Raw genomic sequence first — 14,140 nt, 5'->3', positions numbered from 1 at the left:
CGGTTCTCTGCCTGGTTGCTGGGAGCCTCCGGGAGGGTGGAAACGGCCTCCCACAGGCTCCGGAGGCCCCACTGGAGGCTGGAAATGGGCCCATTTCCGGAGGCCCATTTTTCACCCTCCCGGAGCCTCCGTGCAGCCCCGCCATTTCCTTGCATGATGGACAGGCCGTGTGGAGACTCCTGAGAGGGGAGGGTGGGGCCAGCTGGTCCATGCAACAACCAATTGGGTGAACCGGATGCAAAATTAACCTCCGGTTCGCCCGGACCAGTGCAAACCAGCTGAATCCAAGCCCTGGACACCGGTGTTTCCCAACCTCCCCCGTTTTATGATAGGTGGACTTCAACTCCCACAATTCCCCACCCAGCAGGCTGAAAGACCAACCTGGAGCTGCTGCTGTTGCTGCTGTTGTTGCTGTTGTTGCTGTTGTTGCTGTTGTTGTTGTTGTTGTTGCTGTTGTTGCTGTTGTTGCTGTTGTTGCTGCTGCTGTTGCCGCCGTCTCATAATTTGCTGCTTGAGGAGGTGGTTCCTCATGGTGTAGTCATTCACCAAGGCTGGAGGCTGCGCAGGCCCTGACCCTGAGTTGGCGGGGACTCCTGGCTCCTGCATCCGAGCGCCGATGCCAGGCGGCTGGTCCTGGAAGAAAAGCAAGAGGAAGAATGGCCGTCAGGCGCAAAGAATCGGGACCGTCCGTTAGATTGCAGAATAGAAAACGTATTTGACACAAGACTTTGGTCAATGAAAACGCAACGCTTCAGCCAGATAAGTGGCAGCGGAATTCAGGAAGGGCTGGACTGGAGGATTTGTGAGAATTGCACCCTTGTCAGCTTCTGGGTTGATTAGCAACAGCACTTAGACTTATATCCCGCTTCACGGTGCTTTCCAGCCCTCTCTAAGAGGTTTACAGAGCCAGCCTCTTGTCCCCAACAATCCGGGTCTTCATTTTACCCACATTGGAAGGAGGGAAAGTTGAGTAAACCTTGAGCCATTCAGGATCGAATTCCTGGCAGTCTAATCACGGTGCCACCAGGGAGGAGAATGAGAAAGGGAATAAGAGGGAAGGATTGAAGGAAGGAAGGAAGGAAGGAAGGAAGGAAGGAAGGAAGGAAGGAAGGAAGGAAGGAAGGAAGGAAGGAAGGAATAGCAATCACACTTAGACTTATATACCGCTTCACAGTGCTTTACAGCCCTCTCTAAGAGGTTTACAGAGTCAGCCTCTTGTCCCCAACAATCCGGGTCCTCATTTCACCCACCTTGGAAGGAGGGAAGGCTGAGTCAACCTTGAGCCTGCTGAGATTCGAACTGCCAAACTGCAGGTAGCCGGCAGTCAGCGGAAGTCTCCTGCAGTGCTTGCATTCTAACCACTGCACCACTGTGGCTCCTAGTCGGTGACATCACCGTTGTCTGGGGAATGCCCAAATCGGGGTTCCTTTCATGTCTGCAGCAGGAGCGGGAGCGAAGGACGGGAGCTCAACCCTGCCCCACGGCAACTCTCAGGTTTTGAACGCAGGCTTTCTAACCTTCAACGCTAACCGCGCGAGCCGCCGTGCTCCTTGTTTATGGGAATGTAAGGGACTCTAGACTGGTGGCGCACTTAACTCCGCCCCCAGCTCTGCTTGCTCTTCTCCTACAATGCCCCGCTGAATCGAAAGAAGAGGAGAACATCATGGCTTCTAGAGACCTTCATAGGCTATCTCAGAACAGACTCAGGGGGTTCTACAAGTAGCCACCACCGCAATTGGGACCAGAATTTCTGCTGCTAAAGAAATTATATTTCATAGAGATATGCTCATGCTTTGTGAACGCGGACGTTTTCTCTGTTGTGTTAACATTTAGAATTTGAGGGCCCAGTTAGTCTCTTCAAATCAAAGGCATTTGTTGGGGTGTGCAACCCTGAAAAAAAAATCTACCCTTGAGTTCCTTGAACACCCTCTTTTCCCAGAAAACAACTTTCTGTTTCTCTAATTGATTTTCGGCTTCCTCAGAAGGCGTTTCTGAATTTATTTTTAGAAGAGGCAAGGATGTGTAACTGACAAGGTTGAGTTTTGATATGACTAATCCTTCCTTCACTTTGCAGCCTCTTCGGCGGCCTTGAGGGTCCCTTGGAGATCTGCTCTCATCACAGGAAGTCCAGAAAGACAAGAGAACTTGAGAAAGAATAGCAGAGTAAAGGAGGAGAGATTTGTCCACAATCTTTGGCCATCCTGTCCTTCAAAAGCCAGGTCAGAAAATACCACCCAGGAGAACCTGACTAACCTCTTCTTGTGGAAGAAAGCCAACCAAAAGCATCTTTCCCCTCAATCTGAGGAAGAAGATGGCTGGACGCCAATGTAGTTTCACTTCCTAAATCTCAACAACAACAACAACAACAAGTGCAGGTCCTCTCTGAACATGGAGACGGGTGCAAGCGCTGAGTAAGAAAAACAATAGAGTAGGTGCTGCCGGCAAATTTGTATTTGCCCAGCTTCAGGCCCACCTAGCAGTCTGAAATCATGCAAATGCAAGCAGATAAATAGGTACCACTTCAGTCAAAAGATAACAGCGTTCCATGCGCCTTTGGCACATAGCCATGCTGGCCACATCTTCCAACAATGCCAGCTCCTTCACCTAAGTGACGGAGATAAGTCTTCAGCATCTCCTTCCTCCAACAACGTTACCACCTCTTTAATCCGATGATCCTCCATGGAGAAAAGAGGAGGAAATATTACCTAGAGCTGCTCCACTTATTACACCTCCAAGGAAGAAACGACTGTCCTAAATTTCTCTCGCAGAGACTTTTAATTGGACAGATGAACAGAGATGGAAGGGACCTTGTAGGTCATCTAGCCCAACTCCCTGCCCAGGCAGGAGACCCTACACCATTTCTGACCGACGGCAGTCCGATCTCTCCTCGAAAGCTTCCAGTGTTGAAGCTTCCACAACTTCTGAAGGCAACTTTGGCTCCATAATTAAGAATGAAGACACCAGGATGTCCTTCTTCTGGGCCAAAGACTCCAAATTGGCAAAAACTCCTGTCCCACAAGATAATTGCATTTATTGGCTCGTTTATAAGTCTATCTAGAACAGAGGTTCCCAACTTGCAATTTGATTTTTAACGGGGGCAATTTGAACCTTGTTTAAACCAAGCCTCTTAGGCTTCCTTTGCGTGAGTAGAGTTAACTTTTTGATTAAAGTAAGAATTGTATGTCATTGGGGGGGGAGGGGGTGTCAGGATTTTAGAGATGCTTAGGTGGGGCATGGCCCAAATAAGATTGGGAACCTCTGGTCTAGAACCAGAGGAGATGAAGTCTCCATGATTCCTCCATCTTAAGAAGGAATGGCTGGTGCATCTGCTCTGAGACTTACCAGAGGGTAGACATGAGATCTATGGAACGTCTGAGTGGACACCAAGATACAAAACACGGGCCAGCACAGGAGCCACCGGCCCTACCAACCGCTTTCCGGTTCAGAATTCACCAGCCTCCTGTAGCTTTCTACATTATGGATGACCCCTTGTTTTTACTGGAGCGCATGTAGCATAGCCAGACTGTTTGAAACTGGACCACACTTCCTTTGTTTGGCCCGTGGAAGCCTGGAGCCTTTGTTTGAGAGGCGGTGTTATCAGGAGATAAGCCACCCAGAAGCAGAGGGACTCCCGTTGGGCATCTAACCATGAGGACATGCCAAGATGGCGAAAACAGGAAGTCAGCCCGGAAACTTTGGGCCGTGTTTACGGAGAGCAAAGCTGGAGGGGAGCAGAGACAGGGCAACATCTGCAGCACCGTTGGAGAATCCCCTCCCCTCCTGCTCTTTGCTTAATGGGAGTTTTTAAACCAAAGAAGCTCAGTGACACTGGATTGGTTTTGATGCACCACAACTTCTGAAATATTTATTTTTATTTATTTCGCTTGTCAAACATGTACAAGTTAAAGTATAAACATGGACATGGACGAAAGAAATGGATACTAATAGATGGGGACAGGAGGACAGGAAGACACTCTGGTGCGCTTATGCCTCCTTTACGGACCTCTTAGGAATGGGGTGAGGTCCACAGTGGACAGTTTATGGTGGAAGCTGTGGGGGGTTTGAGGATGTAACAATGGAGTCAAGTAGAGCATTCCAGGCGTTGACCACTCTGTTGCTGAAGTCGTATCTTCTGCAATCGACTTTGGAGTGGTGAACCTTCAGTTTGTATCTATTGTTTGCCGGCGTATTATTGAAGCTGAAGCTGACGTAGTCGTTGACAGGTAGGACATTGTAGCAGACAATTTTCTATACTATGCTTAGGTCCGACTGCAGGTGGCGTAGTTCCAGGTTGTCCAAGCCTATCAATACCTCTGCATCAACTCCCTGGAAGAACGGAAGAGGGCTAGTGGGTGATCAATTATGTTTGCCCAGCCCACAAGGGGGCCAAGCGTTTGTGGTATTGCAAAGGGTAAACATTTGATACTTGCAAATAAGTAAGTAAGTAAGTTAACCTGGGGACTCTCTCTACATCATCTCAATGGCCAATTCAGTGACCAGCTCCCAAGCAAACTTAGGATGGTGCAATGGTGTGTATTCCGCAAGAGTTTGTGCGAAGCTGCAAGGTGCTTCCTTTACAGATGTTGTCCTGCGTTTGTTCTGTATCAGGGGCTCGTGATAGAGGAGCCACTAAGTTCTCCAGTCCTGCTTGCAGAGCCAACAGCTGGTACCGCTGAGTTGTGGAGTCCTCCTCAGCTGCAGAAGGCAACCAGTTGGACGCCTGGTGGACGCCAAGAATCCCCGCGGCCTCATCAGCTCTGAGATTCTCTCTTCCAAAACGAAATCCTTCAGAAAGTTGGCAGCAGGTCACGGAATGTCCACGTGGGTTGGTGGCTGGATGGTGCCCGGCCTGTACTTTTCCCTCCCTTCAAGCCATGACTGAAGACACGGCTCATATATTATTTCCACGGGTCACACGGAGGAATCGCCTCTCGGCATTCAGTGGGGAGGGGGCCTGCGATTTGGAAACTCCGCCCTGTCCTTGTGTCGTATCTCACGCTCTTGTCAACGGTGGTGGCCTTCTGGTCTCAGCCCTCTTCAGCACCTCCAAGAGCCTCCCCCTCCTGCTTTGCTTTCCTCTTTTCGTAGCACCCCTCCACTGCCTCTTCCCTCTTCCTGACACCTGAGGCTCCCGCGGATGTTTGTTGAGAGGCGGCTCAGAATAAATACGGCTGCCGGCAGAGCCACCTGAAGGGCCGAGGGTTCGATTTGCTCGGCCTGCATTTCAAAAGGGGTTCCGGCCAATTCACTTCCAGCGGCTCCTGGGTGTGCTGGAGCCCGCGCAACCTGGGCTTGCGGTAACCTGATCTCCGAGGTGTCTCCCTAAGGCCAGGCCTTTCAGGAAGCCTATTGTGAAGAGACCATCGTGCTGACCAGGCATTCATCCGAATTCCCTTCAAAAGGCAGCTCTTCGCGAAGGGTTTTTCCTCCCACCTCTCTATCAACGGGGGAAATTATAGGGCACAACTCAGCACTCCACACAACAATCACGTGGCTGTCGTTATACGGGTAATCCACGGCCTACACCCTTGTGTTTAAAGAGCCGAGGTGGCTCAGTGGTTAGAGTGCAGCACTGCAGACTACTTCAGCTGACTGCAGTTCTGCAGTTCGGCTGTTCAAATCTCACCGGCTCAGGGTCGACTCAGCCTTCCATCCTTCCGAGGTGGGTGAAATGAGGACCCGGATTGTTGTTGGGGGCCATATGCTGACTCTGTAAACCGCTTAGAGAGGGCTGAAAGCCCTATGAAGTGGTATATAAGTCTAACTGCTATTGCTATTGCTATTAAAAAGGTAAAGGTTCCCCTTGCACATCTGTGTTAGTCGTTCCCGACTCTAGGGGGCGCTGCTCATCTCCGTTTCAAAGCCGAAGAGCCAGCGCTGTCCAAAGACGTCTCTAAACTGTCTACCATGGACCTCACCCCATTCCTAAGAGGGCCGTAAAGGGGGCGTGCATAAGCGCACCAGCGTGCCTTCCATCCCTGTCCTACTGTCCCCGTTTATTTGTACCCATTTCCTTTGTTCATGCTTTTACCTGTTATCTTGCACACGTTTGACAAACTAAATAAATGAAATACATCGAATCCTCCGGAGTTTTCAGATATTGTGTTTTCGGGGAAGTCAACAACAGAAGGTTCTTCATTTTGGCCGCTAGTGGGAACTGTAGCATCCCCTTTTGGCCGAAACCAGAGACAAACAAGTGAAACAGCTGCGAGTCAACTCCCACGTGACCAAGACAGCATCAATGCTTAAGGAACATGTGTGTGCGTGTGCGTGTGTGTGTGTGCTGTGTGTTTTGTTATGTGCACAAAAAACGCTTCTGTTGCGCCGCTTCCAATGAAACTCACTTGGTTTTGCATTTAAAAGGACGAGCCAGATTGCAGGAAGTCTATAATAAAAGCTATTGACCAATTTCTTTTTTTTTTAAGAAAGGAAAACAAATTAGTTTGGTTATTTTTCTCCCCTTTTGAGAGATTTACTAGCTGAAATGAAGCAACCGGGATCCTTCGCAACTCTAATTCCTTCGGGGAAAATAAAGGCAACCCGTGGAACATTTTTTCCCCATTCTCTAATAGAGGGAAGAATGAAACTCCCTACCCAAAAATAGGCAGAATTTGCAAGCTTTGACTTGCAAAACCTCTGAGCAAAATGCTTTCCTTCTGTCGGAGGCCTCAGTTCACAAGTCAGCCGGGACCTTACTTAGGTATCTTTTTTCCTAATGAAGACATAAAGATCGACCAAGCTTGTTTGGGGTGTGTGTGTGAAGTGGCTTCACCCCAATGGGGATGGGGGCAAGCAGTAGAAGACCTGAAGGTCTAAGATGGGAACGGATCCTCCTGGGGAAATTCTAAGAGTTGACACCTTCTTGATGGCACATAATCAATCAATCACACTGGCTAGGAATCCTGGAGTACAGAGAGCCTTCGACTTAAAGGTAGAGCTTCCCCTCGCACGTCTGTGCTAGTCGTTCCAGACTCTAGGGGGTGTTGCTCATCTCCATTTCAAAGCCCAAGAGCCAGCGCTGTCCGAAGACGTCTCTGTGGTCCTGTGGCCAGCATGACTAAATGCTGAAGGCGCACGGAACGCTGTTCCCTTCCCACCAAAGGTGGTTCCTATTTTTCTACTTGCATTTTTTACCTGCTTTCGAACTGCTATGTTGGCAGAAGCTGGGACAAGTCACGGGAGCTCACTCCGTTACGCGGCGCCAGGGATTCGAATTGCCAACCTTTCTGATTGATAAGCTCAGCGTCTTAGCCACTGAGCCGCCATGTCCTTCGACTTACAACAGTTCATTTCAAAGTTACAACGGCACAGAAGTGACTTGTGACTGTTTTTCACATTTGCAAAAGGCAAAATCTAAATTGACAGGATTTGAGCAATCAATCAATCAGGCAGCTCTCCAACACTTTTCAGTCTTTCAGTTTCTCAAATCTCCTGGGTGAACAGATTCAATTTTGACGGTACAGAAAACTTTGGAACGAGTGTTCCAAACAGCCATCCTTTCTCCTGCCCCCCCCCCCGCTTCCCCCCCTTGATGCCACGAAATCCAATCTTGCTTTTCAATCTGGTTTCTCATCTTCTGCTCTCACAACAGCAACTTGGAAGAAAACCCCATTCCTTCTATTTCCCCCGCAAACCTCCAGACTGACATAGAGACAGACTGAGTGATATACCAATAAGTGGTCGTTGCTGCTTGAGTCATAACATCGTTCGTATTGTTTCTCCATCTGTCTTCAAGATCTTTCCTTCTTTCTTTCTTTCCTTCTTACTTTCTTTCCTTCTTTCTTTTTTTCTTCCCTTCTCTCTTTTTCTCTTTCTTTCCTTTCCCTCCCTTTCTTTCCTTCCTCTCTCCTTCCTTCCCTCTCCTCCCCTTCTTCCCCCCTCTCTTCCCTTCCTTCCTCTTTTTCTTTCTTAACAGCAGCTTGTTTCCCTTTTAGGCTTGAAGGCGGGTTTATCACCCCGGTTCTCCTGGGTGCAATCCTGGGTAATGAACTTTTACTACCAAGGTTATCTCGACTCTGCAATGCTCAACCTTCGTGCCTCTCATTTCCTTCGGCTGCAACTGATCGGGAAACCAGCAGGGCTCTGCTCCCTCTAGCTGGACATTGTAATGAGAAAGGATGGGTAGGTTGATTGCATGCAAGGCGGGGGAATTCTGGGAGTTGAAGTCCGTACATCTTAAAGATGCCAAGGAAGACAGATTGGGCTGAGCATAGCTGGTGCAAAATCATTCAGTGATTTTCCATGGTTGTGGCTGGAAAAGAGCCAGGTTCCCCACGCCTTAACCACTATGGCACACTGCTGCAATTAAGTGCAATTGAGTGTGGCTGTCATTTAAATTGGGGACGAATTCTCCCCCCCCCCACAGGAAGTTTGAATGATGCTCAGCCAGGAAGCCCTCCCAAATGAGGGGCAGGTGCAGAAGCCAGCTCAAAATTTCCACCTGATGCAAACATTATGAAAAAGAGCTCAGATTACCCATCCCGAATCATCTTTTCTTCAGGAAATGTTCTTCATCCCTCCAGTTGCAAAATAGGACCTTCATTTGTGCACATAAGAAGTGCTGGTTGGTTTGCTAATGTTAATTGGGTCTTAAGGACTAGACTCCTGGTCTTTCTTATCAAACAGAGCGATCCAAAGTGGTGAGATCACTTTGGTGGGGGGAGGGGGTGTCAAATTATTCTCCAAAGCAACCGAGAGGCAGGACGAGAAAGAATGGATGTAAATTCACCAAGGAGAGAAGCAATCTGGAATTAAGGAGAAACTCCCTAGGAAGGTTGGACAATTAGCCAGTGGAACAGTTTGCCACCAGACATTGTGGGTGCTTCATTCCTGGAAGCTTTTAAGAAGAGTCTGGACAGTCACTTGTCTGAAATGTTATAGGTCTCCTGCTTGAGCAGGGGGCTGGACTAGAAGACCTCCAAGGTCCCTTCCAGCTGTATTCTGATTTTGATTGATACACGACAATGATTGATAAGAATAAATGGTGCATTCAGCTATCCATGTACTTGCTCAGATTCAGATAAATGACCTTTAAGGTGCCCCTCTCCTGACTTTAAGATTCCCACCGCCCCAATTCTTAGATTTAGGGCAGTCCTTCTTCAACTCATCAAATACCACCAAGTTCTTCTCAATCTTCCAGTCCTGGGAGTTTGGTAGATGACAGGTTGGGCAAAAACGGATTTGAAAACCCTTCTCTGGTTTATTTTCTTGTGTGCCAGTTGCAGAGCCCAACAGAGCCACAAACGTATAAGGAATTATCAAATAAATTAGGGCAGCCTCGATATAGGAGATCACACGCTTGTATGATTCCTGTTGTAATTACATAATAAAGTACATCAGTAATCCTGTAACTGCATCCTCTTGCCTACTGTATCATGGGCACCCTGATTTTTCTGATTGTTCATTATCAAGATAATTTGATGAATACCTAGAAACTCCCTAGAAATGCAGGGATGTCCGTAAAGTATATGAGGTTTTATTGGAACGAGGCACTGTATAAATTCCACCACTGGTACAAGAAATCTCCTCCTGCCACTTCTGGCCTTCTGGCAGGTGGGAGGTCTGGGCTAGGAAGCTAAGCGGGATTATATTTCATTATACTTCCATGGGGAGGGAAGAGGGGGGGAGAAGTTATAGGTCAGCTCTTCGCCGGCAGTTCCTCCATCCTCTTCTCTGCAAACCCATCCCGTTTTCCCACGGGAACGCCCCTCGGAGAACCGTGAGGCAGCGAGGAAGGCAAAGGGCCGATTTGCGAATCAAAATATCGGCTTCCTTCCCTTTGACATTCTCCCATCTGTCCAGCAAGCAGAATTTGGGCAACGGCTGCCAGGGGTTTCCAAGTGGCATTTCATACTGCGCCTTCCATATGTTGAAGACTACAACGTCCATCATCCTCTATCTCCATATTGATCAAGGCTGAGGTGGGTTGGGCATCCCAGAACTACGTTGCTTGAAAGAAATCCGGCAGGGCTTAAGAGGAAGCAAGAAGGCCTTTCGCCCCACAGGATCTGCCTACACTGTGAAACAAGGAGCAGAAAGAGAAGGAAGGGATGCTGGAAAGACCCCCTTCACCCCCTCCCCCAGCCCACCTTTCAGATTAACCCTTCGGCAGGGGATGCAGCCCTCCGGCTCTTATAAAAATGCAGCAATTCCCTTCTCCCAAGTACAAGCAATAGTAGGAAGACCCCAAATTTTACACAAACAAGACATACAGGTGAAAAGGAGTGGAAATCAATGATACCCCCCCTCCCCAGAAACCAAGCCAGGTCAGTTCTGGGACGGAGATGGCGAGCCGCTCGGCAGGGCAAGAAAACAGACGGGTCCATGGAACCTCTAGGAGCCTGGTTCAATTTGAGGGAATCTCTCCAGGGAAAAGAAACGTGGCCAACTCTTTCTGAACCCAAGATATCAAAGGCAAAGAGAAGATCTCCACCGTTGCAGGCAAGAGAGACTTCATCACGACAGAACATCCCAACCAAGCTTCCTGTGGCCTGCAGGCAAGTATGAAACCAGAGGAGGCTTCTAGAGGGTGACCCCCTTACAAGCCAGCCTCTTCTGGAGAGATTTTGAGGGCTCCAATGTTAGACCCAACCCCAGCGTTCCTCCTCTCCTTGACGAGAAGCCGACGTCTACCCTGGCTTTATGAATTATGGAAGGGGTTCACTCAAGTCAAAGCTTGCTTCGTGCAAGCTTTGGAGGCACATCGGGCAGAGAGGACGGAGGCTTCTATTAAGCAAGGTTAACTTCTCTGGCAAACGTGCCCCGTCTGCAGTGTTCTTCCCTTAAATCATACCAGGCACCACCGCCAACAAATCACGACATCCATTCCAATTTTTTGATGGCCAACAACCACAAGGAGAGAGGGGGGAGGGAGGGAGGGAGAGGAGAGGGAGGGAAACACCCTCCAAGAGCCAAGGTGGCGCAGTGGTTAAATGCAGCACTGCAGTTCAGCGGTTCAAATCTCACCGGCTCAGGGTTGACTCAGCCTTCCATCCTTCCGAGGTGGGTAAAATGAGGACCCGGATTGTTGTTGGGGGCAATATGCTGACTCTCTGTAAACCGCTTAGAGAGGGCTGAAAGGCCTATGAAGCGGTATATAAGTCTACTGCTATATATAATATTAAATAAATGGAATAAGGAAGAACGGAGGTAGAAGAACTGAAAGAACTATGCAAGGAGAACACTCCACCCAAAAACCCGTCTTTCCCTCAAAAGATTCATCCAAAAGGAGGTCAACTGCTATGACTTTCCAAACGTTGGTAGACCACAACACCCATCATCCTTTGCCTCTGTATTGATCCTTACTGGCTGAGGTGAGCTGGGCATTGCCCAGTTAGGTTGCTTAAAGACATTCAACATATTTTAGTTTGAGGAAACTCCAGAAGAAGAAATTAATGTGTTGATATTTGTGAAGAGCAAGTCTTCATTTGTGGTCCAGAAAGAGAGTCATCACCAATGGGAGCAGATCACTGTTACCCAAAGGCATCGCTTATGAATCCAGGCACTGTGAGTTTGGAGGTAAAAACCCAGGTGCGTTTTTCAAGAGGCAACTGGACTTTCTGGTTTTTCTTTGAAGACACCTCACTTCTCTCCAAGAAGCTTCTTCAGCTCTGACAAGATGGTGGGGAGGGGAAGGACTTATATTCCTTGCAGACAGTTGGTCATTTGCATCCTTTTACAGGGTCGTTGAGGCCACTTGGAGGTTTATCTGTGTCTTCAGGGTCTCTATCCGGTCAGAGCTGAAGAAGCTTCTTGGATGAGAAGTGAGACGTCTTCAGAAGAAAAAAACAAGAAAGTCCAGTTGCCTCCTGAAAAAAGCCCCTTTGGGACAACCGTGATCTGGATGACGGAGAATCTCTACACACTTTTAGCTATACAATTTGGGACGAAGACCCTTGGAATGGAGTGGGAGGAGGAATGGATTTCCAGAAGAAAAATTGCAGACAGCAAGAACCATTTGCACCATTCAGGTGACCCTGAGGACACAGGTGAACCTCCAAGTGGCCTCAATGACTCCCTAAAAGGATGCAGATGTCCAGCTGTCTGCAAGGAGTATCAATTCTTCCCTTCTCCACCATCCAGTCAGATGCTGAAGAAGCTCTTTTGCCTCCGCTGGCTTGGAAGCTAGATGGTTGAAATTGGAAGGAGAGTAGCTAGAAGAAGTGGACACACAGAGATTTTGGGGATTTCCACCAGTCTCCTTCACTAAGGGATGGAGTCTAGCTATGTATGGACTTTCTCCTCGAGATACTGTTGGGTAGGTCATCCTAAATAGGTTCAATTTCCTCTTGCCTCACAAGCAATGATCCCCAAGGTCACCTGATCGGGGAGATACAGTCGCACAAGTCTGTCATTATGGTACAATGATTGAATTGTGAGAGGACTATGATGAAAGCTGTGGTAGCTGCTGGGTTCCCTTCATTGGAGCATTGCTGGTAGGAAGAAACCAGAGGACATCATGTTAAGTACAATTCAATATTCTTTTGAATTCTGTCAGGAAGTCTCTTCCAATACTTCAGAATGAAAGGAAGTAGCGATCCATTCTTTGGTGCTTCTACCCCTCACCAAAACTATGGACTTCTTTGCTGGTATTTGGTCTCATGGGAATTTTTAGATGCGTTCTTCAATATTATGTTGTGGTTTCAGATGAGTTGCTTGTTCAACTTCTTCATATTTTAACTACTGTAGAAGATTGACGGGTTGCAGGCCAAGGGTCACAAAGGATGTTGGGTGCAGCTTTCAGAGAGCACATTTTGAAGCTTAGTTGTTATGGTCTTCAAGAGCCCACAGGCATGAGAAGAAGGTTCTCCAACAACCCATAAGCGCACCACACAAACTTAGGCGCAGCTTTTGGAGGGCAGTTCTGAAGCTTAATTTATATAATCGTCAGAATTCATGGGCATCACAGGAAAATTCTCCTACAAACTTCATTGCCACCAGCCCAAACTTTATTTACAACTGAAGGGTAGAAGTTCTCGGAGACGGTGCCAGGGACCGGAATGGTTATGCAATCCTCCTTCATTTGTTGTAACGATTGGAAATTCTTCCCCCTGTGACAATTAAGCTAAGATCGGAAAACAACACAGTCCAATGATGCAATATAAGGCATTATTCATCTCAGCTCGACTGCCATGCTGGGGAAAGGAAAGGAATATAAATAAGGATGATCCCATTCTCCTGGCTGTCCCTGAAGATCAAAGCACCAGCGGCAATTCACCTTAGAATGTTCCTTTCCCTCCATGCCAAGAGAAGTTTTCTTCCTCCCGTGTTCTTGGGACATACCAAGTTGTAGCTGAGAGGCCAAGGGACACACTCGGGGCTTAATAAATACATAAATACATAAATAAATCGGTGGCATTCAAACTAGGAAGACTCTCTGGCACTGGAAAATATTTTGTCCCTCTGCTTCGCGACACATTGTCCAAATTCCAACTTCTCCTTTTAAAAGTGTTTCCTGTCAGAAGTTCTGGAGATCTGCCTGTTGAAAGCTTTGTTCTGTTCCAGGGAGAGAAACAGAAACTGCGTATACAACGATGGACTTGCCAAGATTTTTTTAGAACAAAAAAAGAGAGAGAGAGAGAGAATACATGTACACAGAGTTGGCAGACAGTCTGGCCATTTGGGTGGGGGGGGGGAGAAGGAGAAAGGAGGAGGAGTAAAGGAGGAGAAAAGGGGAAAGAACAAGAAGAAAAGGAGGAGAGAAGAAAGGGAGAAGGAGAAAAGAAGGAGAAAGGAGGAGGAAGAGGAGAATAAGAAGAAAAAAAAGGAGAAGGAGAAGGAGAAGAATAGGAGGAGGAGGAGAAAAGAAGGAGAAAGGACAAGGAAGAGGAGAAAGGCGGAGGAGGAGGAGGGGGAGAAGAACAAGAAGAAAAGAAGAAGGAAGGGTGGAAGGAAGGAAGGAGCAAAGAAGGTTCTCCAGAATGCTGGGTTGAAATCAAAGCTGCTCTCTGGCGTCCTAGGACATCTTCCAGCCTTTATTGTCCCATAAGCTTTCTATAAAGCCAGGTCTTATTTCAGATTCATGATCTATGTGGAAATCCCCAGCATAATGCTAAGTTGTCCTTAGTATGTACACAGCCACACATTTCTGGAGCATTTCTAGAGAGGAAGGGCTCAAATCCCAACCCACTGGCTCCACAGG

General features: G+C 47.9%; 1 protein-coding gene across 3 annotated transcripts in view; it reads right to left on the bottom strand.

The window, feature by feature from the left end:
* Positions 1-14,140, bottom strand: part of MAMLD1 (mastermind like domain containing 1) — a 35,974-nt gene that overhangs the window by 3,086 nt on the left and 18,748 nt on the right. For all 3 annotated transcript variants that reach the window (XM_087727058.1, XM_087727059.1, XM_087727060.1), the window contains exon 2: positions 382-633. In XM_087727058.1, the coding sequence (XP_087583184.1) occupies positions 382-633 (252 nt within the window). The remainder of the gene's footprint in view (positions 1-381; positions 634-14,140) is intronic.

The sequence above is a fragment of the Thamnophis sirtalis genome, unplaced genomic scaffold (assembly GCF_051295495.1).
Source record: "Thamnophis sirtalis isolate CommonGarterSnake01/CBP01778 unplaced genomic scaffold, rThaSir2_p1.2 scaffold_13, whole genome shotgun sequence".
Classification (NCBI taxonomy): Eukaryota; Metazoa; Chordata; class Lepidosauria; order Squamata; family Natricidae; genus Thamnophis; species Thamnophis sirtalis.
This window is presented reverse-complemented; position numbering and strand designations above follow the sequence as displayed.